Source organism: Coregonus clupeaformis, chromosome 10 (genome assembly GCF_020615455.1).
Source record: "Coregonus clupeaformis isolate EN_2021a chromosome 10, ASM2061545v1, whole genome shotgun sequence".
Lineage (NCBI taxonomy): Eukaryota > Metazoa > Chordata > Actinopteri > Salmoniformes > Salmonidae > Coregonus > Coregonus clupeaformis.
This window is the reverse complement of record NC_059201.1, coordinates 2,174,952-2,202,749: the sequence shown is the minus strand read 5'-3', so window position 1 is coordinate 2,202,749 and position 27,798 is coordinate 2,174,952. Positions and strand designations below refer to the sequence as shown.

At 44.7% G+C, this 27,798-nt stretch overlaps 1 protein-coding gene across 2 annotated transcripts; it reads right to left on the bottom strand.

Annotated features, from left to right (window-relative positions):
• Positions 1-214: 214 nt before the first annotated feature.
• Positions 215-27,593, bottom strand: LOC121574723 (podocalyxin-like protein 2). 2 transcript variants are annotated; one of them, XM_041887271.2, is made up of 9 exons: positions 27,358-27,593; positions 19,476-19,634; positions 19,102-19,254; positions 16,960-17,753; positions 2,602-2,676; positions 1,625-1,781; positions 1,335-1,396; positions 988-1,167; positions 215-692 (listed from the first exon to the last, which is right to left on the bottom strand). In XM_041887271.2, the coding sequence occupies exons 1-9, from the start codon at positions 27,386-27,388 to the stop codon at positions 486-488; spliced, it is 1,818 nt and encodes a 605-aa protein (XP_041743205.2). In that variant the 5' UTR covers positions 27,389-27,593; the 3' UTR covers positions 215-485. The 2 variants fall into 2 exon arrangements, with proteins under 2 accessions (XP_041743205.2, XP_045079164.1); XM_045223229.1 differs by having other exon boundaries at positions 17,038-17,753.
• Between the last annotated feature and the right edge of the window lie 205 nt (positions 27,594-27,798).

Sequence of the window (27,798 nt, the reverse complement as noted above, 5' to 3'; positions counted from 1 at the left end):
TTGTGTTGTGTGACAAAACATTTTAGAGTGGCCTTTTATTGTCCCCAGCACAAGGTGCACTGGTGTAATGATCATGCTGTTTAATCAGCTTTTTGATATGCCACACCTGTCAGGTGGATGGATTATCTTGGCAAAGGAGAAATGCTCACTAACAGGGATATAAACAAATTTGTGCACAACATTTGAGAGAAATAAGCTTCTTGTGCATATGGAACATTTCTGGCATCTTATATTTCAGCACATGAAACATGGGACCAACACTTTACATGTTGCGTTTATATTTTTGCCTGTGCATTCACAAGTTTCACAACACTGATGTTTTGCTTCTTCATCGTGAGTTATCTTTCTAGCCTAGTCCGACTCCCAGATCTGTTTGTGCTGTCTTGCCACGCCAAATGTGACAGTGACCATAGAAGTTGGCAAGACAGCACAAACAGATCTGGATCCAGGCTACCTTTTCCCCTCCACTCCTCCTCTTCTCTCTACTAAAGGTGTGTGTCCTCTTCCTTCCCTCTAGGTTTGTTGACCTGCCAGCCACTGCTCCCTCCCTCCCCCCCAGACCCAGCCGTCAGTCCGTTGGTGTGGTGATGTTTCTTCTCCTGCATCTCCGGCTGCCCCCCATCACTCGTCATGTCCAGGGTAGGGTTGTCATGGCAGCCGTTCTCCACAAAATTGAATTCCTCGCCTCGAGTCTTGGGAGGGACAGGAGAGGAAAGAGGAACAGTTTTTACATAATCAAACCACAAAGTTTGAAATAATTGAGCGTGGAAAGAGTACCAACCACTATAAACACCATCAGAAATGTAGAATAATTCATCCTTACAGTCATAAAGCTATTGATCAATCAATCGATTAATCAATCAATCAATACCATTTATCAAATAATACAATCAATGGATCAATCAATCCAATGTTATTCGTTTAGACCTTTTCACGACAACATTGTCACAAAGTGCTTTGCAGCACTAATAGTAAATCTACACTTACCCTAGTCTTCAGCTTACGCAGGCGTCTCTGCCAGCAGATATAGATGAGACCAGAGGCGATGATGACCACACAGACAGAACCTATGATCACCAGGACCACGAACAGCTTCCCGTAGTCACTACGCGTCTGACTGGGTCTGGAGTGACAGGTGCTAGCGCTGCTGTAGTTCTGGATACCGATCTGGAACCAGAACCAGACACACGGAACAGTTCAGTTTCATTCAGACAGATGAATTACTGGCCTGGTCCCAGATGTGCTATATGTGCTTTTAGTCAGTTTATATGACGGACTGAGACCAGGCCGACCAATTACAACCTTACATAGAGTCAGGAACAGAAGTATCTTACCTCGTGTAGACCTCTCCTGATTTCTCCTAACATTGACAGCATGTCCTTGGTGGCAATAACTCCTAAAAGACAGTCAGAAATCACACAAAAATTTTACTAAATAGCACACAAGTGAGCAACCCCTTGAGAATACAGTGTTGGGGGACATCTACATGTACATCTTCATGTCATTTGACCAAGTTCGGCTCAGGATCACACATTCCACATTTGACAGTATCTCTATGAAACCCAGGTTTGAGAGCTTGACTGAAGTGAGAAAGTGGGCCCCAGCTCTCTGATGTATCTGGTACCGTGTTCGCTGGCCAGCGTGATGAGCAGCTGGTGGTCCTGTCTGGTGGGTTTAGAGAGAGAGATGAGCCAGGAGCCCTGAGGACTGTTCATCTTCCTAGAGAAGGCTGTCTCTAGCAGCTCCAAGAGCCGGTCTCCACTCTCCACACGGAACTCATCCTGAACATAACAACAGGAGAGGTCAGAGGTCACAGTGAAAAAATAACGGGCACCAGGGTAGCCTGGTTGTTGTCAGATCGTTTTGGTTTGTGCTTTAGCCAACTCCTATGTAGTTAGTTGTATGACACAGAGGAGCTAGCTGAAACAAAAAACAGATCTGGGGCCTGAGGATAGAGTATACAAACAAACAGACAGACAAATATGCAACTGTTTAACATAAAAATGGTATTCTGTGGAAAAAAGAGAAGGTTGGGTGGTGATGACTCATGCTGTCTGTTGTTGTCATTGCATGCAACTTTGAATAAATCAGTGTTCTATCTGCCTGCCGAGTATGTTGTTGAACGAATCACGCTCCTTTGTAGGAGCTGCTGTTTCCAAAACGTGTTGTTCTGTGGATCGGATGGTTTCTGTCTTCCTCCCTGCTGGGTAACTGTGATGACTCTGCAGCGGTTGGCATGACAACCAAGGAGTGGGGTGAGGAGGATGTTGCGATTAAGGACCGACTATCAGAGGACAGAAAGGGCTCCTGGGTTCTGGGTTGTCTCACAGTGAAGGAGAACAATGGAGTTGTCTGGATCTGTTGCCTGGTTAAAACAGACTGAACGCTACACTCACTATAGTTTCACTAGTGTTCAGGCTGGTTTAACCAGGCTACCATCTAATGGCATCCCATCGTGCCATATTGATTCAATTATAGATTTATGAAATCAGAACTATTCCCTAACTAATGATTCTGAGAAACATCAGCAATACATTGCTGCAATATTATGGTCCTAAAAAATATATTTGTTGATGTAGTTAGTCACGTTGTGGTACTCACACAGTCAACGTTGTCTGACATGTCGAGGATGACGTAACCCTTCCCAGCCAGATCGCTCCAGTCCACACAGATCACCTGGTGGTTACATTAAGAGAGGAGGTTATAGGGAGTTAATAAGAGGCTGTCAAACCAATCACAACCTTTCATTAATATATTTTTCGTAGCTCTCTTATCTACCACCACAAACCGATGCTGGCACTAAGACCGCACTCAATGAGCTTTATAAGGCCGTAAGGAAACTGGTAAATGCTCATCCAGAGGCAGCGCTCTTAGCGGCCCGGGGACTTTAATGCAGGGAAACTTAAATCATGTTCTACCTACAGTGAGGGAAGAAAGTATTTGATCTCCTGCTGATTTTGTACGTTTGCCCACTGACAAAGACATGATCAGTCTATAATTTTAAATGGTAGATTTATTTGAACAGTGAGAGACAGAATAACAACAAAAAGATCCAGAAAAATGCATGTAAAAAATGTTATAAATTGTTTTGCATTTTAATGAGGGAAATAAGTATTTGACCCCTCTGCAAAACATTACTTTGTACTTGGTGGCAAAACCCTTGTTGGCAATCACAGAGGTTTGATGCCAAAGAGCTTGATTTAGGTCTCATCTGACCACAACACTTTCACCCAGTTCTCCTTTAAAATCATTCAGATGTTCATTGGCAAACTTCAGACAGCCCTGTATATGTACTTTCTTGAGCAGGGGGACCTTGCGGGGGCTGCAGGATTTCAGTCCTTCATGGCGTAGTGTGTTACCAATTGTTTTCTTGGTGACTATGGTCCCAGCTGCCTTGAGATCATTGACAAGATCCTCCCGTGTAGTTCTGGGCTGATTCCTCACCGTTCTCATGATCATTGCAACTCCACGAGGTGAGATCTTGCATGGAGCCCCAGGCCGAGGGAGATTGACAGTTCTTTTGTGTTTCTTCCATTTGCGAATAATCGCACCAACTGTTGTCACCTTCTCACCAAGCTGCTTGGCGATGGTCTTGTAGCCCATTCCAGCCTTGTGTAGGTCTACAATCTTGTCCCTGACATCCTTGGAGAGCTCTTTGGTCTTGGCCATGGTGGAGAGTTTGGAATCTGATTGATTGATTGCTTCTGTGGACAGGTGTCTTTTACACAGGTAACAAACTGAGATTAGGAGCACTCCCTTTAAGAGTGTGCTCCTAATCTCAGCTCATTACCTGTATAAAAGACACCTGTGAGCCAGAAATCTTTCTGATTGAGAGGGGGTCAAATACTTATTTCCCTCATTAAAATGCAAATCAATTTATAACATTTTTGACATGCGTTTTTCTGGATTCTTTTGTTGTTATTCTGTCTCTCACTGTTCAAATAAACCTACCATTAAAATTATAGACTGATCATTTCTTTGTCAGTGGGCAAACGTACAAAATCAGCAGGGGATCAAATACTTTTTTCCCTCACTGTAATTTCTACCAGCATGTTAAATGTGCAACCAGAGGAAAAAAAACTAGAACACTTTTACTCCACAGACAGAGACGCATTCAAAAATGCTCTCCCTCTCCCTCCATTTGGCAAATCTGACCATAACTATATCCTCCTGATTCCTGCTTATAAGCAATAACTAAAGCAGGAAGCACCAGTGACTCGGTAAATAAAAAAGTGGTCTGATGACGCAGATGCTAAGCTACAGGACTGTTTTGCTAGCACAGACTGGAATATGTTCCGGGATTCTTCCGATGGCATTGAGGAGTTTACCACATCAGTCACTGGCTTCATCAATAAGTGCATCGATGACGTCGTCCCCACAGTGACCTTACCTACATACCCCAACCAGAAGCCATGGATTACAGGCAACATCCACACTGAGCTAAAGGGTAGAGCTGCCGCTTTCAAGGAGCGGGACTCTAACCTGGACGCTTATAAGAAATCCCGCTATGCCCTCCGACGAACCATTAAAACAGGCAAAGAGTCAATACAGGACTCTGACGCTCGTCGGATGTGGCAGGGCTTGAAAACTATTACAGACTACAAAGGGAAGCACAGCCGCGAGCTGCCCAGTGACACAAGCCTACCAGACGAGCTAAATTACTTCTATGCTCACTTCAAGGGAAGCAACACTGAAGCATGCATGAGAGCATCAGCTGTTCCGGATGACTATGCGATCACGCTCTCTGTAGACGATGTGAGTAAGACTTTTAAGCAGGTCAACATTCACAAGGCTGCAGCGCCAGACGGATTACCAGGACGAGTACTCCGAGCATGCGCTGACCAACTGGCAAGTGTCTTCACTGACATTTTCAACATGTCCCTGACTGAGTCTGTAATACCAACATGTTTCAAGCAGACCACCATAGTCCCTGTGCCCAAGGACACTAAGATAACCTGCCTAAATGACAACCGACCTGTAGCACTCACGTCTGTAGCCATGAAGTCCTTTGAAAGGCTGGTCATGGCTCACATGAACACCATTATCCCAGAAACCCTAGACCCACTCCAATTTGCATACTGCCCCAACATATCCACAGATGATGCAATCTCTATTGCACTCCACACTTCCCTTTCCCACCTGGACAAGAGGAACACCTACGTGAGAATGCTATTCATTGACTACAGCTCAGCTTTCAACACCATAGTGCCCTCAAAGCTCATCACTAAGCTAAGGATCCTGGGACTAAACACCTCCCTCTGCAACTGGATCCTGGACTTCCTGACGGGCCGTCCCCAGGTGGTAAGGGTAGGTAACATCACATCTGCCACGCTGATCCTCAACACGGGGGCCCCTCAGGGGTGCATGCTCAGCCCCCTCCTGTACTCCCTGTTCACCCATGACTGCATGGCCAGGCACAACTCCAACACCATCATTAAGTTTGCCGACGACACAACAGTGGTAGGCCTGATCACCGACAACGATGAGACAGCCTATAGGGAGGAGGTCAGAGACCTGGCCATGTGGTGCCAGGATAACAACCTCTCCCTCAACGTGATCAAGACAAAGGAGATGATTGTGGACTACAGGGAAAAAAAGAGGAATGAGCACACCCCCATTCTCATCGACGGGGCTGTAGTGGAGCAGGTTGAGAGCTTCAAGTTCCTTGGTGTCCACATCACCAACAAACTATCATGGTCCAAACACACCAAGACAGTCGTGAAGAGGGCACGACAAAGCCTATTCCCCCTCAGGAAACTGAAAAGATTTGGCATGGGACCTCAGATCCTCAAAAAGTTATACAGCTGCACCATCGAGAGCATTCTGACAGGTTGCATCACCGCCTGGAATGGCAACTGCTCGGCCTCCGACCGCAAGGCACTACAGAGTGTAGTGCGTTCGGCCCAGTACATCACTGGGGTCAAACTTCCTGCCATCCAGGACCTCTATACCAGGTGGTGTCAGAGGAAGGCCCTATAAATTGTCAAAGACTCCAGCCACCCTAGTCATAAACTGTTCTCTCTGCTACCGCATGGCAAGCGGTACCAGAGCACGAAGTCTAGGTCCAAAAGGCTTCTCAACAGCTTCTACCCCCAAGCCATAAGATTCCTGAACAGCTAATCATGGCTACCCGGACTATTTGCACTGCCCCCCCAACCCACTCAATCCCCCTCTTTTACGCTGCTGCTATTCTGTTTATTATTTATGCATAGTCACTTTAACTCTACCCACATGTACATATTACCTCCACTAACTTGACTAGCCGGTGCCCCCGCACATTGACTCTGTACCGGCACCCCCCTGTATATAGCCTCCCTACTGTTATTTTATTTTACTGCTTTGCTTTTATTTTTTTACTTAACACTTTTTTTCTTTGACTTTTTTCTTTAAAAAACTGCATTGTTGGTTAAGGGCTTGTAAGTAAGCATTTCACTGTAATGTCTACACCTGTTGTATTCGGCGCATGTGGCAAATAAAATTTGATATGATTTGATTTGAAAATATATGGTGTGATACACAGTTCCATAGTGTGACCGATTGGGTTCAAACCAGAGTCTCCTGAACTAAAGTCTGGGCCTCAGGGAGCTAACAAGTCTTCAGGCAAGGCTACTCCTCATATGATCATAGTTTACTGAACCACCTCCACTAGACATACTACTGAACCACCTCCACTACATTAGAGATTAGACATACTACTGAACCACCTCCACTACATTAGAGATTAGACATACTACTGAACCACCTCCACTACAGTAGAGATTAGACATAATACTAAACCACCTTCACTACATTAGAGATTAGCATATTACTAAACCACCTCCACTACATTAGAGATTAGACATACTACTGAACCACCTCCACTACATTAGAGATTAGACATACTACTGAACCACCTCCACTACAGTAGAGATTAGACATACTACTGAACCACCTCCACTACATTATAGACTAGACATATTACTGAACCACTTCCCCTACATTAGAGATTATACATACTACTGAACCACCTCCACTACATTAGAGATTAGACATACTACTGAACCACCTCCACTACAATAGAGATTAGACATACTACTGAACCACCTCCACTACATTAGAGATTAGCATACTACTGAACCACCTCCACTACATTAGAGATTAGACATACTACTGAACCACCTCCACTACATTGGAGATTAGATATACTACTGAACCATCTCCACTACATTAGAGATTAGACATACTACTGAACTACCTCCACTACATTAGAGATTAGACATACTACTGAACCACCTCCACTACATTAGAGATTAGACATACTACTGAACCACCTCCACTATATTAGAGATTAGTATACTACTGAACCACCTCCACTACATTAGAGATTAGCATACTACTGAACCACCTCCACTACATTAGAGATTAGACATACTACTGAACCACCTCCAATACATTAGAGATTAGACATACTACTGAACCACCTCCACTACATTAGAGATTAGACATACTACTGAACCACCTCCACTACATTAGAGATTAGCATACTACTGAACCACCTCCACTACAGTAGAGATTAGACATACTACTGAACCACCTCCACTACATTAGAGATTAGACATACTACTGAACCACCTCCACTACATTAGAGATTAGACATACTAATGAACCATCTCCACTAGACATACTACTGAACCACCTCCACTACATTAGAGACTAGACATACTACTGAACCACTTCCCCTACATTAGAGATTAGACATACTACTGAACCACCTCCACTACATTAGAGATTAGCATACTACTGAACCACCTCCACTACATTAGAGATTAGACATACTACTGAACCACCTCCACTACATTAGAGATTAGCATACTACTGAACCACCTCCACTACATTAGAGATTAGACATACTACTGAACCACCTCCACTACAGTAGAGATTAGACATACTACTGAACCACCTCCACTACATTAGAGATTAGACATACTACTGAACCACCTCCACTACATTAGAGATTAGACATACTACTGAACCATCTCCACTACATTAGAGATTAGACATACTACTGAACCACCTCCACTACATTACAGATTAGCATACTACTGAACCACCTCCACTACATTACAGATTAGCATACTACTGAACCACCTCCACTAGAGTAGAGATTAGACATACTACTGAACCAACTCCACTACATTAGAGATTAGACATACTACTGAAGCTCCTTCACTACATTAGAGATTAGCATACTAATGAACCACCTCCACTACAGTAGAGATTAGACATACTACTGAACCATCTCCACTACATTAGAGATTAGCATACTACTGAACCACCTCCACTACATTAGAGATTAGACATACTACTGAACCACCTCCACTACATTAGAGATTAGCATACTACTGAACCTCCTCCACTACATTAGAGATTAGCATACTACTGAACCACCTCCACTACAGTAGAGATTATACATACTACTGAACCACCTCCACTACATTAGCGATTAGACATACTACTGAACCATCTCCACTACAGTAGAAATTAGCATATTACTGAACAACCTCTACTACATTAGAGATTAGACATACTACTGAACCTCCTCCACTACATTAGAGATTAGCATACTACTGAACCACCTCCACTACAGTAGAGATTATACATACTACTGAACCACCTCCACTACAGTAGAGATTAGACATACTACTAAACCATCTCCACTACAGTAGAAATTAGCATATTACTGAACAACCTCTACTACATTAGAGATTAGACATACTACTGAACCACCTCCACTACAGTAGAGATTAGCATACTACTGAACCACCTCCACTACATTAGAGATTAGACATACTACTGAACCACCTCCACTACATTAGAGATTAGCATACTACTGAACCACCTCCACTACATTAGAGATTATACATACTACTGAACCACCTCCACTACATTATAGATTAGCATACTACTGAACCACCTCTACTACAGTAGAGATTAGACACACTACTGAACCACCTCCACTACATTAGAGATTAGACATAATACTGAACCACCTCTACTACATTAGAGATTAGACATACTACTGAACCACCTCCACTACATTAGAGATTAGACATACTACTGAACCACCTCCACTACATTAGAGGTTAGACATACTATTGAACCACTTCCCATACATTAGAGATTAGACATACTACTGAACCACCTCCACTACATTAAAGATTAGCATACTACTGAACCACCTCCACTATATTAGAGATTAGACATACTACTGAACCACCTTCACTACATTAGAGATTAGCATACTACTGAACCACCTCCACTACATAAGAGATTAGCATACTACTGAACCACCTCCACTACATTGAAGATTAGATATACTACTGAACCATCTCCACTACATTAGAGATTAGACATACTACTGAACCACCTCCAATACATTAGAGATTAGACATACTACTGAACCACCTCCACTACATTAGAGATTAGACATACTACTGAACCACCTCCACTACATTAGAGATTAGCATACTACTGAACCACCTCCACTACAATAGAGATTAGACATACTACTGAACCACCTCCACTACATTAGAGATTAGACATACTCCTGAACCACCTCCACTACATTAGAGATTAGACATACTAATGAACCATCTCCACTAGACATACAACTGAACCACCTCCACTACATTAGAGACTAGACATACTACTGAACCACTTCCCCTACATTAGAGATTAGACATACTACTGAACCACCTGCACTACATTAGAGATTAGCATACTACTGAACCACCTCCACTACATTAGAGATTAGCATACTACTGAACCACCTCCACTACATTAGAGATTAGCATACTACTGAACCACCTCCACTACATTAGAGATTAGACATACTACTGAACCACCTCCACTACAGTAGAGATTAGACATACTACTGAACCACCTCCACTACATTAGAGATTAGACATACTACTGAACCACCTCCACTACATTAGAGATTAGACATACTACTGAACCATCTCCACTACATTAGAGATTAGACATACTACTGAACCACCTCCACTACATTACAGATTAGCATACTACTGAACCACCTCCACTACATTACAGATTAGCATACTACTGAACCACCTCCACTAGAGTAGAGATTAGACATACTACTGAACCAACTCCACTACATTAGAGATTAGACATACTACTGAACCTCCTTCACTACATTAGAGATTAGCATACTAATGAACCACCTCCACTACAGTAGAGATTAGACATACTACTGAACCATCTCCACTACATTAGAGATTAGCATACTACTGAACCACCTCCACTACATTAGAGATTAGACATACTACTGAACCACCTCCACTACATTAGAGATTAGCATACTACTGAACCTCCTCCACTACATTAGAGATTAGCATACTACTGAACCACCTCCACTACAGTAGAGATTATACATACTACTGAACCACCTCCACTACATTAGCGATTAGACATACTACTGAACCATCTCCACTACAGTAGAAATTAGCATATTACTGAACAACCTCTACTACATTAGAGATTAGACATACTACTGAACCTCCTCCACTACATTAGAGATTAGCATACTACTGAACCACCTCCACTACAGTAGAGATTATACATACTACTGAACCACCTCCACTACAGTAGAGATTAGACATACTACTAAACCATCTCCACTACAGTAGAAATTAGCATATTACTGAACAACCTCTACTACATTAGAGATTAGACATACTACTGAACCACCTCCACTACAGTAGAGATTAGCATACTACTGAACCACCTCCACTACATTAGAGATTAGACATACTACTGAACCACCTCCACTACATTAGAGATTAGCATACTACTGAACCACCTCCACTACATTAGAGATTATACATACTACTGAACCACCTCCACTACATTATAGATTAGCATACTACTGAACCACCTCTACTACAGTAGAGATTAGACACACTACTGAACCACCTCCACTACATTAGAGATTAGACATAATACTGAACCACCTCTACTACATTAGAGATTAGACATACTACTGAACCACCTCCACTACATTAGAGATTAGACATACTACTGAACCACCTCCACTACATTAGAGGTTAGACATACTATTGAACCACTTCCCATACATTAGAGATTAGACATACTACTGAACCACCTCCACTACATTAAAGATTAGCATACTACTGAACCACCTCCACTATATTAGAGATTAGACATACTACTGAACCACCTTCACTACATTAGAGATTAGCATACTACTGAACCACCTCCACTACATAAGAGATTAGCATACTACTGAACCACCTCCACTACATTGAAGATTAGATATACTACTGAACCATCTCCACTACATTAGAGATTAGACATACTACTGAACACCTCCACTACATTAGAGATTAGCATACTACTGAACCACCTCCACTACAGTAGATATTAGACATACGACTGAACCACCTCCACTACATTAGAGATTAGACATACTAATGAACCATCTCCACTAGACATACTACTGAACCACCCCCACTACATTAGAGATTAGCATACTACTGAACCACCTCCACTACAGTAGATATTAGACATACGACTGAACCACCTCCACTACATTAGAGATTATACATACTACTGAACCACCTCCACTACATTAGAGATTAGACATACTAATGAACCATCTCCACTAGACATACTACTGAACCACCTCCACTACATTAGAGATTAGACATACTACTGAACCACCTCCACTACATTAGAGATTAGCATACTACTGAACCACCTCCACTACATTAGAGATTAGACATACTAATGAACCATCTCCACTAGACATACTACTGAACCACCTCCACTACATTAGAGATTAGCATACTACTGAACCACCTCCTGTACAGTAGAGATTAGACATACTACTGAACCATCTCCACTACATTAGAGATTAGCATACTACTGAACCACCTCCACTACAGTAGAGATTAGACATACTACTGAACCATCTCCACTACAGTAGAGATTAGCATATTACCGAACCACCTCTACTACATTAGAGATTAGACATACTACTGAACCACCTCCAATACATTAGAGATTAGACATACTACTGAACCACCTCCACTACAGTAGAGATTAGACATACTACTGAACCACCTCCACTACAGTAGAGATTAGACATACTACTGAACCACCTCCACTACATTAGAGATTTGACATACTACTGAACCTCCTCCACTACATTAGTGATTAGCATACTACTGAACCACCTCCACTACAGTAGAGATTAGACATACTACTGAACCATCTCCACTACATTAGAGATGATCATTCTACTGAACCATCTCCACTACAGTAGAGATTAGCATACTACTGAATCACCTCCACTACATTAGAGATTAGACATACTACTGAACCACCTCCACTACATTAGAGATTAGACATACTACTGAACCTCCTCCACTACATTAGAGATTAGCATACTACTGAACCACCTCCACTACAGTAGATATTAGACATACTACTGAACCACCTCTACTACATTAGAGATTAGACATACTACTGAACCACCTCCACGACATTAGAGATTAGCATACTACTGAACCACCTCCACTACATTAGAGATTAGCATACTACTGAACCACCTCCACTACATTAGAGACATACTACTGAACCACCTCCACTACATTAGAGGTTAGACATACTATTGAACCACTTCCCCTACATTAGAGATTAGACATATTACTGAACCACCTCCACTACATTAGAGATTAGCATACTACTGAACCACCTCCACTACATTAGAGATTAGACATACTACTGAACCACCTGCACTACATTAGAGATTAGCATACTACTGAACCACCTCCACTACATTAGACATTAGACATACTACTGAACCACCTCCACTACATTAGAGATTAGCATACTACTGAACCACCTCCACTACATTAGACATACTACTGAACCACCTCCACTACATTAGACATTAGCATACTACTGAACCACCGCCACTACATTAGAGATTAGACATACTAATGAACCATCTCCACTAGAGATACTACTGAACCACCTCCACTACATTAGAGATTAGCATACTACTGAACCACCTCCACTACAGTAGAGATTAGACATACTACTGAACCATCTCCACTACATTAGAGATTAGCATACTACTGAACCACCTCCACTACAGTAGAGATAAGACATACTACTGAACCATCTCCACTACAGTAAAGATTAGCATACTACTGAACCACCTCCACTACATTAGAGATTAGCATACTACTGAACCACCTCCACTACAGTAGAGATTAGACATACTACTGAACCATCTCCACTACATTAGAGATTAGCATACTACTGAACCACCTCCACTACATTAGAGATTAGCATACTACTGAACCTCCTCCACTACAGTAGAGATTAGACATACTACTGAACCACCTCCACTGCATTAGATATTAGACATACTAATGAACCACTTACACTACATTACAGATTAGCATACTACTGAACCACCTCCACTACAGTAGAGATTAGACATACTACTGAACCACCTCCACTACATTAGAGATTAGACATACTAAAGAACCTCTTCCACTACAGTAGAGATTAGCATATTACTGAACCACCTCTACTACATTAGAGATTAGACATACTACTGAACCACCTCCACTACATTAGAGATTAGACATACTACTGAACCACCTCCACTACATTAGAGATTAGACATACTACTGAACCACCTTCACTACATTAGAGATTAGACATATTACTGAACCACCTCCACTACATTAGAGATTAGCATACTACTGAACCACCTCCACTACATTAGAGATTAGACATACTACTGAACCACCTCCACTACATTAGAGATTAGACATACTACTGAACCCCTTCCCCTACATTAGAGATTATACATACTACTGAACCACCTCCACAACATTAGAGAATAGCATACTACTGAACCACCTCCACTATATTAGAGATTAGACATACTACTGAACCACCTCCACTACATTAGAGATTAACATACTACTGAACCACCTCCACTACATTAGAGATTAGACATACTACTGAACCACCTCCACTTCATTAGAGATTAGTATACTACTGAACCACCTCCACTACATTAGAGATTAGACATACTACTGAACCACCTCCACTACATTAGAGATTAGACATACTACTGAACCACCTCCACTTCATTAGAGATTAGCATACTACTGAACCACCTCCACGACATTAGAGATTAGACATACTACTGAACCACCTCCACTACAGTAGAGATTAGACATACTACTGAACCATCTCCACTACATTAGAGATGATCATTCTACTGAACCATCTCCACTACAGTAGAGATTAGCATACTACTGAATCACCTCCACTACATTAGAGATTAGACATACTACTGAACCACCTCCACTACATTAGAGATTAGACATACTACTGAACCTCCTCCACTACATTAGAGATTAGCATACTACTGAACCACCTCCACTACAGTAGATATTAGACATACTACTGAACCACCTCTACTACATTAGAGATTAGACATACTACTGAACCACCTCCACGACATTAGAGATTAGCATACTACTGAACCACCTCCACTACATTAGAGATTAGCATACTACTGAACCACCTCCACTACATTAGAGACATACTACTGAACCACCTCCACTACATTAGAGGTTAGACATACTATTGAACCACTTCCCCTACATTAGAGATTAGACATATTACTGAACCACCTCCACTACATTAGAGATTAGCATACTACTGAACCACCTCCACTACATTAGAGATTAGACATACTACTGAACCACCTGCACTACATTAGAGATTAGCATACTACTGAACCACCTCCACTACATTAGACATTAGACATACTACTGAACCACCTCCACTACATTAGAGATTAGCATACTACTGAACCACCTCCACTACATTAGACATACTACTGAACCACCTCCACTACATTAGACATTAGCATACTACTGAACCACCGCCACTACATTAGAGATTAGACATACTAATGAACCATCTCCACTAGAGATACTACTGAACCACCTCCACTACATTAGAGATTAGCATACTACTGAACCACCTCCACTACAGTAGAGATTAGACATACTACTGAACCATCTCCACTACATTAGAGATTAGCATACTACTGAACCACCTCCACTACAGTAGAGATAAGACATACTACTGAACCATCTCCACTACAGTAGAGATTAGCATACTACTGAACCACCTCCACTACATTAGAGATTAGCATACTACTGAACCACCTCCACTACAGTAGAGATTAGACATACTACTGAACCATCTCCACTACATTAGAGATTAGCATACTACTGAACCTCCTCCACTACATTAGTGATTAGCATACTACTGAACCACCTCCACTACAGTAGAGATTATACATACTACTGAACCACCTCCACTACATTAGAGATTAGCATACTACTGAACCACCTCCACTACATTAGAGATTAGCATACTACTGAACCTCCTCCACTACAGTAGAGATTAGACATACTACTGAACCACCTCCACTGCATTAGATATTAGACATACTAATGAACCACTTACACTACATTACAGATTAGCATACTACTGAACCACCTCCACTACAGTAGAGATTAGACATACTACTGAACCACCTCCACTACATTAGAGATTAGACATACTAAAGAACCTCTTCCACTACAGTAGAGATTAGCATATTACTGAACCACCTCTACTACATTAGAGATTAGACATACTACTGAACCACCTCCACTACATTAGAGATTAGACATACTACTGAACCACCTCCACTACATTAGAGATTAGACATACTACTGAACCACCTTCACTACATTAGAGATTAGACATATTACTGAACCACCTCCACTACATTAGAGATTAGCATACTACTGAACCACCTCCACTACATTAGAGATTAGACATACTACTGAACCACCTCCACTACATTAGAGATTAGACATACTACTGAACCCCTTCCCCTACATTAGAGATTATACATACTACTGAACCACCTCCACAACATTAGAGAATAGCATACTACTGAACCACCTCCACTATATTAGAGATTAGACATACTACTGAACCACCTCCACTACATTAGAGATTAACATACTACTGAACCACCTCCACTACATTAGAGATTAGACATACTACTGAACCACCTCCACTTCATTAGAGATTAGTATACTACTGAACCACCTCCACTACATTAGAGATTAGACATACTACTGAACCACCTCCACTACATTAGAGATTAGACATACTACTGAACCACCTCCACTTCATTAGAGATTAGCATACTACTGAACCACCTCCACGACATTAGAGATTAGACATACTACTGAACCACCTCCACTACATTAGAGATTAGCATACTACTGAACCACCTCCACTACAGTAGAGATTAGACCTACTACTGAACCACCTCCACTATATTAGAGATTAGACATACTAATGAACCATCTCCACTAGACATACTACTGAACCACTTCCACCTCATTAGAGATTAGACATACTACTGAACCACTTCCCCTACATTAGAGATTAGAAATACTACTGAACCAACTCCACTACATTAGAGATTAGCATTCTACTGAACCACCTCCACTACATTAGAGATTAGACATAGTAATGAACCTTCTCCACTAGACATACTACTGAACCATCTCCACTACATTAGAGATTAGACATACTACTGAACCACCTCCACTACAGTAGAGATTAGACATACTACTGAACCACCTCCACTACATTAGAGATTAGCATACTACTGAACCACCTCCACTACATTAGAGTTTAGACATACTACTGAACCACCTCCACTACATTAGAGATTAGACATACTACTGAACCACCTCCACTACATTAGAGATTAGACATACTACTGAACCACCTCCACTACATTAGAGATTAGACATACTACTGAACCTGCTGTATCTCCTGTGAGAAGTGTGCACCGTGGAGGAGATCTGCCTCTGTTAACAGCTCTGTTCCTCCGTGCCTGACCTCTTGCTCCTCCTCCTCCTGCCTCCTCTCCTGCTCCTGCCTCTCTTCCTCCTGGATCTCCTTCCCAGCAAACACCTCCTCGTCCTCCAGACGGTCCCAGGAGTCCTCCGTGAAGTCGACCTTGGGCGCCAGAGATGCCAAGGGGACTGTGGTCAGGGGAGAGATCTCTCCTCCTCTCCCCCCTCTTCCTGAGTCACTCTTAGGTCCTCCAAGGACCACCGCCTCCTCTTCCTCTCCCTCCACCCCCTCCTCCTGGTTTTCTGTATGGGTGTTGTCCGGCTGGAGAGGCCCAAGGCTGGGGAAGACACCCACCTCTGGGAGGGTTGGTCTGGAGGTGGAGGCGTCAGCCTCAGGGCTGGGACTCTCCCTCTCCTCCTCCTCCTCCTCCTCCTCTGCTACCTCTACCTCCAATGTGTCTTCAGGAGTTGATTCTGAACCCCCGTGCACTGGGACATATTGTGGGTCTAAGGTGGTTGAGTCTACAGGAGCCAGAGGGTCAGCAGCAGGGGTGGTGGTGGTGGTGGCAGGCAGGGTCTGGCTCTGGTCGTAGCCAGGCTCCAGGGGGAGGCCGCTGGACTCTCTCTCCATCTCCCCGCTGGACTCTCGCTCCAACCGCTCCACGTTCTCCACCGCATCCATGAAGGGAGAGGTGTGGTTCCCCTGTCTGGGTTCCTCCATAGCAGAGGTGGAGGACTGGGAGAGGGTCTGACTGTAACCTGAGACGAACAAGAGAAAATGGTAATACTTGATTTTACAGTACAGAGATGACCAGGTATTTACTAGTACACACTGTAATAACCTATCAATTATTATAATTAACTCAGGAATGCTCCTGAAGTCTGTGTTGTGACGTGTGTCAGTGTGACTGGGACAGATGAATTATCCACAACACAGACAGACTGTCAATCCCTAGTGTTGCTTGATTTACAGTAGGCTGCCCCCCCATTACTACAGTCAGTCACAATGAAACATGACGTACACATAGAACCGGTTTCCCGGACACAGATTAAACCTATAGTCCTGGACTAAAAAGATGAGAGTGACAGCATGTCCCACATGGATTCTTTGGTGTCATCCGTTCAGTGATCTCTGGGTTCAGTGGGTTGAAGAGAGTCTTATTGCTAAGAAAGAGAGGAGGACTGAGCTAATGCTAAAAAGGCAACTGGCATCACATTTAGCCTGCTGCTGTGTTGTACTGTAGGTGCTGTAACGCCTCTGTCTCTGTCAAGAGCCGTTGATGTTTGTCACGACGTTGAACAAACGCAGACAGAGAGGAGCTAGCTACAGCACAAACAGACTTGACTACCATAGCCTGGTCCCAGATCTGTTTGTGCTGTCTTGCCAACTCCTACATACAGCACATAGACTGAACCACCAGGCTAAGCTAGGCTAAATAACAACAGGGGCTACAGAGACTAAACTGCTGGTGGTGCTTTCTGCCTGAAAGCCGACTCCACCCGGTATCTGCAGCATGGAATCCCATTTGCTACCACCGTGCAGACATGGGTTCAAAAATTAATTGAAATCATTAAAATACTTTGCTATAGCATGCCTGGAGTGCCAGATGGGCGGAGTTTGCTGTTTTGGGACTATTTCATTTGTCTATTAAGATAGGTGAGCTCAGTCAAGCACAGATAAAGTATTTTAAATTATTTCAAATATCATTTGAACCCAGGGTCTGCCGCTGTGGCGTGCGCGTGCCTGTTTGGGCAGTGAATGATTCTTCTTCTGCGTAATGCAAGGAATCATAATCGACTTTCTCTCAGCGCAGACATAATTTAGAATAATTCTGCAGTGCTCTGCCTGTGCCCAGCCCACCACAATAAACAGTTCTGGGGCTAAATATACCCATTTCAGCAATATCGTATTAACTTCTATAGTGCGTGTGGTGGTGAGCGTCCAGTCCTGCTGTTTGGGACACATTACCTGCTGCCATGTCACGCTATCAAAGGTCTTCCCTGTCCTTCTCCTGTCCTTGGCACGAAAGAGTGGATAAGATATAGCAGGGGAACTCTGATGTCTGACAGAAAGGACATACCACTTTCGTATACATAGTCTACGTACCTCTGAGGGAGTCCAGACCAGTGATGTTGACTTGGTCTCTGATATCATCCCAGAGATGAACAGAGGACTGGAGAGGCTTGTTGTCCTCACTGAAGAACCCTGAGGACATCTCCTGTCCCTGGGACGTTAGGCCTGGTACTGTGGGGCCTGGAACTACAGAGAATAATACTTTACTCCATTGTACATTTTCCCTACAGTCCACAGACATTTGTCTTTTCGCCCCAAACCCCCAAGTCACACTCCCTGGAGCAGTTTGGGGATAAAATGCCTTGCTCTAGGATACTGATGCTAGCCTATGCCCCACCAGATTTCCCTGTCGGGCATAGGATTTGAACCAGCGACCCTCTGGTTTCTGGTCCGCTTCTCTAACGTACCTGTCATCATCTCAGGCTGCTCCTCCACATCCTGGTCCAGGTTGGTGAGGGACAGAGGAGAGGGCTGGGAGGGCTGGGAGGGCTGGGAGGTGGACAGCAGGGTGGGTGGCCCATCACTCAGCAGGGCGTCACATGACAGCAGGAACAACAGTGTGGAGCCTGGAAAGAAAGAGAGAAGGAAAGAGAGAGAGAAGGAAAGAGAGAGAGAAGGAAAGAGAGAGAGAAGGAAGGAAAGAGAGAGAGAGAGAGGGAAAGAGAGAAGGAAAGAGAGAGAGAAGGAAAGAGAGAAGGAAAGAGAGAGAAGGAACGAGAGAAGGAAAGAGAGAGAGAAGGAAAGAGAAAGAGAAGGAAAGAGAGAGAGAAGATTTCCATCCATTTCTTAGATAATACCAGGTAAGTACCAGCTTAAATCAAGCTGTGAAATAAAGCATTACTAAAATAAGATTTCCTTACAAATAGAAGTTAATACTGTAAATGTATAGCCTTTGTCTCTGTGTTTTTCCATAGTGTTAAATTGCGCTGTCTTAATCGGGCCTGTGTGTGTTCCCGTGTAGTTCAGTTGGTAGAGCATGGCACTTGCAACTCCAGGGTTGTGGGTTTGATTCCCACGGGGGACCAGTATGTGAAAATGTATGCATGCACTACTGTAAGTCACTCTGGAATAAGAGTGTCTGCTAAATAACTCAAATCAGATAATGTATATGGCTGTGACAGATGGACATGAAGTCACTAAGCACTTGAGTGACACCTGTCAGTCTTTAACCTGTTAAGAAATGTGCTCCTGTCTTCTCCCCAGTCTTAACCACAAATGGCTTAATACAGTCTAGAGTCCAACCAGCTTAATTCCACACTGTTTGAATATGTTGAACTACGAGGTCACACTGGGCTAAGCTCCCCTGTGTCTCTGTCACCACTGCAGGCTGGGCTATCACACCCCCACACTGTCTGAGTTCGTTGAACTATGAGGTCACATATAAGCTCCCCTGTGTCTCTGCCACCTCACCAGCCACATGGCAAGAAGACTGAGATGTATTCCTTATTCCCAAAACACACATCCTAGCCATGGCTTTCTATATGCTGAGTCACAGAGCCTTGCAGTTACTGTAGATAAGGATAAGGCCCCAAGCAACCTCTTATTTTGCGTATGCCTGGAACCGGTCACACACAGGGATGTGTTTGAAGAGCACAGACAGACAGACAGAGCCACGCCAGGAAGAGGACAGGGATGTGTTTGAAGAGCCAGCACAGACAGACAGAGCCACGCCAGGAAGAGGACAGGGATGTGTTTGAAGAGCCAGCACAGACAGACAGAGCCACGCCAGGAAGAGGACAGGGATGTGTTTGGAGAGCACAGACAGACAGACAGAGCCACGCCAGGAAGAGGACAGGGATGTGTTTGAAGAGCACAGACAGACAGAGCCACGCCAGGAAGAGGACAGGGATGTGATTGAAGAGCCAGCAGAGACAGACAGAGCCATGCCAGGAAGAGGGCAGGGATGTGTTTGAAGAGCCAGCACAGACAGACAGAGCCACGCCAGGAAGAGGACAGGGATGTGATTGAAGAGCCAGCACAGACAGACAGAGCCACGCCAGGAAGAGGACAGGGATGTGATTGAAGAGCCAGCACAGACAGACAGAGCCACGCCAGGAAGAGGACAGGGATGTGTTTGGAGAGCCAGCACAGACAGACAGAGCCACGCCAGGAAGAGGACAGGGATGTGTTTGGAGAGCCAGCACAGACAGACAGAGCCATGCCAGGAAGAGGACAGGGATGTGTTTGGAGAGCCAGCACAGACAGACAGAGCCACGCCAGGAAGAGGACAGGGATGTGTTTGAAGAGCACAGACAGACAGACAGAGCCACGCCAGGAAGAGAACAGGGATGTGTTTGAAGAGCCAGCACAGACAGACAGAGCCACGCCAGGAAGAGGACAGGGATGTGTTTGGAGAGCCAGCACAGACAGACAGAGCCACGCCAGGAAGAGGACAGGGATCTGATTGAAGAGCCAGCACAGACAGACAGAGCCACGCCAGGAAGAGGACAGGGATGTGATTGAAGAGCCAGCACAGACAGACAGAGCCACGCCAGGAAGAGGACAGGGATGTGATTGAAGAGCCAGCACAGACAGACAGAGCCACGCCAGGAAGAGGACAGGGATGTGATTGAAGAGCCAGCACAGACAGACAGAGCCACGCCAGGAAGAGGACAGGGATGTGATTGAAGAGCCAGCACAGACAGACAGAGCCACGCCAGGAAGAGGACAGGGATGTGTTTGGAGAGCCAGCACAGACAGACAGAGCCACGCCAGGAAGAGGACAGGGATGTGTTTGGAGAGCCAGCACAGACAGACAGAGCCATGCCAGGAAGAGGACAGGGATGTGTTTGGAGAGCCAGCACAGACAGACAGAGCCACGCCAGGAAGAGGACAGGGATGTGTTTGAAGAGCACAGACAGACAGACAGAGCCACGCCAGGAAGAGAACAGGGATGTGTTTGAAGAGCCAGCACAGACAGACAGAGCCACGCCAGGAAGAGGACAGGGATGTGTTTGGAGAGCCAGCACAGACAGACAGAGCCACGCCAGGAAGAGGACAGGGATCTGATTGAAGAGCCAGCACAGACAGACAGAGCCACGCCAGGAAGAGGACAGGGATGTGATTGAAGAGCCAGCACAGACAGACAGAGCCACGCCAGGAAGAGGACAGGGATGTGATTGAAGAGCCAGCACAGACAGACAGAGCCACGCCAGGAAGAGGACAGGGATGTGTTTCAGGACAGGGATGTGTTTGGAGAGCCAGCACAGACAGACAGAGCCACGCCAGGAAGAGGACAGGGATCTGATTGAAGAGCCAGCACAGACAGACAGAGCCACGCCAGGAAGAGGACAGGGATGTGTTTGGAGAGCCAGCACAGACAGACAGAGCCACGCCAGGAAGAGGACAGGGATCTGATTGAAGAGCCAGCACAGAAAAACAGAGCCACGCCAGGAAGAGGACAGGGATGTGTTTGAAGAGCCAGCACAGACAGACAGAGCCACGCCAGGAAGAGGACAGGGATGTGTTTGGAGAGCCAGCACAGACAGACAGCGCCACGCCAGGAAGAGGACAGGGATGTGTTTGAAGAGCCAGCACAGACAGACAGAGCCACGCCAGGAAGAGAACAGGGATGTGTTTGGAGAGCCAGCACAGACAGACAGAGCCACGCCAGGAAGAGGACAGGGATGTGTTTGAAGAGCCAGCACAGACAGACAGAGCCACGCCAGGAAGAGGACAGGGATGTGTTTGAAGAGCACAGACAGACAGACAGAGCCACGCCAGGAAGAGGACAGGGATGTGTTTGAAGAGCACAGACAGACAGACAGAGCCACGCCAGGAAGAGGACAGGGATGTGTTTGGAGAGCACAGACAGACAGAGCCACGCCAGGAAGAGGACAGGGATGTGTTTGGAGAGCCAGCACAGACAGACAGAGCCACGCCAGGAAGAGGACAGGGATGTGTTTGAAGAGCACAGACAGACAGAGCCACGCCAGGAAGAGGACAGGGATGTGATTGAAGAGCCAGCACAGACAGACAGAGCCACGCCAGGGAAGAGGACAGGGATGTGTTTGAAGAGCACAGACAGACAGAGCCACGCCAGGAAGAGGACAGGGATGTGATTGAAGAGCCAGCACAGACAGACAGAGCCACGCCAGGAAGAGGACAGGGATGTGTTTGGAGAGCCAGCACAGACAGACAGAGCCACGCCAGGAAGAGGACAGGGATGTGTTTGGAGAGCCAGCACAGACAGACAGAGCCACGCCAGGAAGAGGACAGGGATGTGTTTGAAGAGCCAGCACAGACAGACAGAGCCACGCCAGGAAGAGGACAGGGATGTGTTTGGAGAAACAGCACAGACAGACAGAGCCACGCCAGGAAGAGGACAGGGATGTGATTGAAGAGCCAGCACAGACAGACAGAGTCACGCCAGGAAGAGGACAGGGATGTGTTTGGAGAGCCAGCACAGACAGACAGAGCCACGCCAGGAAGAGGACAGGGATGTGTTTGGAGAGCCAGCACAGACAGACAGAGCCACGCCAGGAAGAGGACAGGGATGTGTTTGGAGAGCCAGCACAGACAGACAGAGCCACGCCAGGGAGAGGACAGGGATGTGTTTGGAGAGCCAGCACAGACAGACAGAGCCACGCCAGGAAGAGGACAGGGATGTGTTTGAAGAGCCAGCACAGACAGACAGAGCCACGCCAGGAAGAGGACAGGGATGTGTTTGAAGAGCACAGACAGACAGAGCCACGCCAGGAAGAGGACAGGGATGTGTTTGGAGAGCCAGCACAGACAGACAGAGCCACGCCAGGAAGAGGACAGGGATGTGTTTGGTTTAGTGTGACAGGAGCTCAACCAGCTGTAAAGGCTTGTCCTTATCTAACTCCAAAGCCTCTGTGTGACTCTGCATAAAGAAAAGCCACAGCCTGGAAAGTGTGTTTTGGGAAAAAGGAATAGCCTAAACCTCTGTCTTGGTAATGCAATGTAGCCGTGACCTCACTGTCCTGCCGTGGCCAAAGAGGAGCCAGCCTTACTTATCCTTATCTACAGTAACTGCAAGGCTCTGTGACTCAGCACAAAGATAGCCAGTTACTGTAGACTAACTGGGTTTGAACCTGTGTGTCCCTCACAGTCACACCATGAGGCTGTGTTAGCGCGTTGAGCTAAAGGCTGGAGCTCAGGTAGCTAACACAAGTCTTCAGGTAGGTCTCAGGCAAGGTAAGGCATCATGGGAACGTGTTTCACTGAACCACATAATTTACTCTGGGCTACTGGTCAGCTATTATAGTACTGATCTGGTTCTGTACTCTCTCTGAGTTTCCACATGGCTGTCTGCGTCTAACCTTGGATACGTCCCAATGACACCCCAGTTCCCTATACAGTGCACTACCGAGCAGGGACCATAGGGAATAGAGTGCCATTTGGAAAAGCAGCCCTTCTTCACCAAGGGGCTGACGCAGTAATGGCTTCTACATCTAGCTTCAAAGCGTATTCTGCTTCTAGCTTCATGGACAAGACTTGGAGATCACCCAGGACTGAGACTATGACCACTCACAAAACGTTACTTGGAATGTCGCTTCATTGACCCATGACTGATAGAAAGGCTAAGTACTACTGACTGTAATAATTCATACTCGCACAACAACAACAACAACAACAACACTAATACGTCATACCAAACAGATACTATATAATTGTTTCCTTTACTTGGAACAGGATCTATAGATGATCATGGCCCCGTGTAGCTCAGTTGGTAGAGCATGGCGCTTGCAACGCCAGGGTTGTGGGTTCGATTCCCACAGGGGGCCAGTATGAAAAAAATATATAATGCTATCACTAACTGTAAGTCGCTCTGGATAAGAGTGTCTGCTAAATGACAAAAAAATATATATGTTCATAAATATTGATTCCACAGTATATACCAATTATTTCCTTCCCTGACATCTCTCTGTTGCAGGCCAACTTCTTCTGTATCCATTGTTACTCCTTGTGTTCTATAGCAGCCCTTTGCATGGAAATCATCTGGTTCTCTGCTCTCCTGCTGAGCTCTGGAAGGGGCAATGTTGTTAACCAGCTGGTTTGGACCTAAGGAACCACATCCTTCGTGTGTGTGTGTGTGTGTGTGTGTGTGTGTGTGTGTGTGTGTGTGTGTGTGTGTGTGTGTGTGTGTGTGTGTGTGTGTGTGTGTGTGTGTGTGTGTGTGTGTGTGTGTGTGTGTGTGCTACTTTGTCGTCTTCTTCCCCATCATGGGGGTCAATAGCATGATTAATGACTATTCCCTGCTCTCAATAGTTTCCAGGATGCTGCTGTAGGTGCACTCACTCACAATCACTGCATCACATTGGACATCCTTCACAATCACTGCAACGCATTGGACATTCTTCACAATCACTGCACTGCATTGGACATCCTTCACAATCACTGCACTGCACTGCATTGGACATCCTTCATAATCACTGCATCACATTGGACATCCTTCACAATCACTGCATCACATTGGACATCCTTCACATCCTTCACAATCACTGCATCACATTGGACATCCTTCACAATCACTGCATCACATTGGACATCCTTCACAATCACTGCAACGCATTGGACATTCTTCACAATCACTGCACTGCATTGGACATCCTTCACAATCACTGCACTGCACTGCATTGGACATCCTTCATAATCACTGCATCACATTGGACATCCTTCATAATCACTGCATCACATTGGACATCCTTCACAATCACTGCATCACATTGGACATCCTTCACATCCTTCACAATCACTGCACTGCATTGGACATCCTTCACAATCACTGCACTGCACTGCATTGGACATCCTTCATAATCACTGCATCACATTGGACATCCTTCATAATCACTGCATCACATTGGACATCCTTCACAATCACTGCATCACATTGGACATCCTTCACATCCTTCACAATCACTGCAACACATTGGACATTCTTCACATCCTTCACAGTCACTGCAACACATTGGACATTCTTCACATCCTTCACAATCACTGCACCGCATTTGACATCCTTAAAATCATTCACAATCATTGTATTACATTGAACATTCTTCACATCCTTCACAATCACTGCATCACATTGGACATCCTTCACAATCATTGCATCACATTGGACATCCTTCACATCCTTCACAATCACAGCATCACATTGGACATCCTTCACATCCTTCACAATCACTGCATCACATTGGACATCTTTCGCATCCTTCACAATCACTGCAACACATTGGACAATTCTTCACATCCTTCACAGTCACTGCAACACATTGGACATTCTTCACATCCTTCACAATCACTGCACCGCATTTGACATCCTTAAAATCCTTCACAATCATTGTATTACATTGAACATTCTTCACAATCATTGTATTACATTGGACATCCTTCACAATCATTGTATTACATTGGACATCCTTCACAATCATTGTATTACATTGGACATCCTTCACAATCATTGTATTACATTGGACATCCTTCACAATCATTGTATTACATTGGACTTGACATTGATTGTGTAATTCTTCATTTTTAACCCAAGACATATTCATATTTAGCTAATGGTGTATGTGCACAATGATATTCTACACACACCAGCACTTTAGCTGATTGTTCTGAAGAGTTATCTCAGGACTTTCACTGACGTCTTCTATCTCCTTCTCCTACCCAATCAGAAGGGCGATGTACATCTGATGGGGGTCAATACCATGATTAATGACTATTCAACCAGCCTTGAATACTCTCCAGAATGCTGCTAGAGAATAGGAGAATGGACTGCAGACAGAGGCTAGCGGACTTTGCAGCACTGCATAGGCAGGTAGGGAGCTTTAAAGGCAGATAGTATGATGACCCCTAACCCTTCACATGTGCACTCCTTCATTCACAATCATTGCACCGCATTTGGACATCCTTCACAATCACTGCATCACATTGGACATCTTCACATTGGACAAACTCACTAACTGTAAGACGCTCTGGATAAGAGCGTCTGCTAAATGACTAAAATGTAAAAATTTGGATATTGCGTTAGAAAACACGGCCTATGATTTATCATCACTGCAGACACACACACACAGTGAGTCATATTGAGCTTTTGTTGAGAATTCATGGTAGAAAGGATCATGATAGAATACACGATTAAGCATAATTGAAATAAATACAAATGATACAATTTTGTATCAATGTTTCAACAACCAAGCAACATTCAATTGAAAGAGATTAAGCGCGTAGCTTACATTGATTGGGCTATCATGCGACACCAATAACCGTAACTAGACTACAGTAGCGGAGCAGACCTGCCATAATAAAAACAAGACTTACCGAATAAAAGCGGGGGAAGCAGGCCTGCCATGACTGCAGCGAAAACAATTCCAGACTATTCAGAATTGTTATTAATCGTTGTTTTTCAGCTGTAGCGGGCAGAGAGAACGCAAGTCATCGCATATTGTCTGGCTGGTTAGGAGGAGCGCTACGCGTGATAAGCGTCTGAACTTGGAAGCTCCGGTTCACGATTATCTGCATCTCTCTGAGCGCTGTGTGCGTGGAGACAGGCTCGCTGTGACAAGATGCTGCGACTATGGTGCTTTCAAGACAACTCGGAAACTTGGTACCTCCGAGTTCAAATGTATGCACGTTTTTTGTGTAGCGCTTCCTATTGGTCTATTCTGATATTTTCCAAGTGGGAAACTCGGGCCTCATCTTTCTTCAACGAGTGTCCAAGTCGTACATTTCCGAGTTGTCTTGAACGCGGCATATGACAAC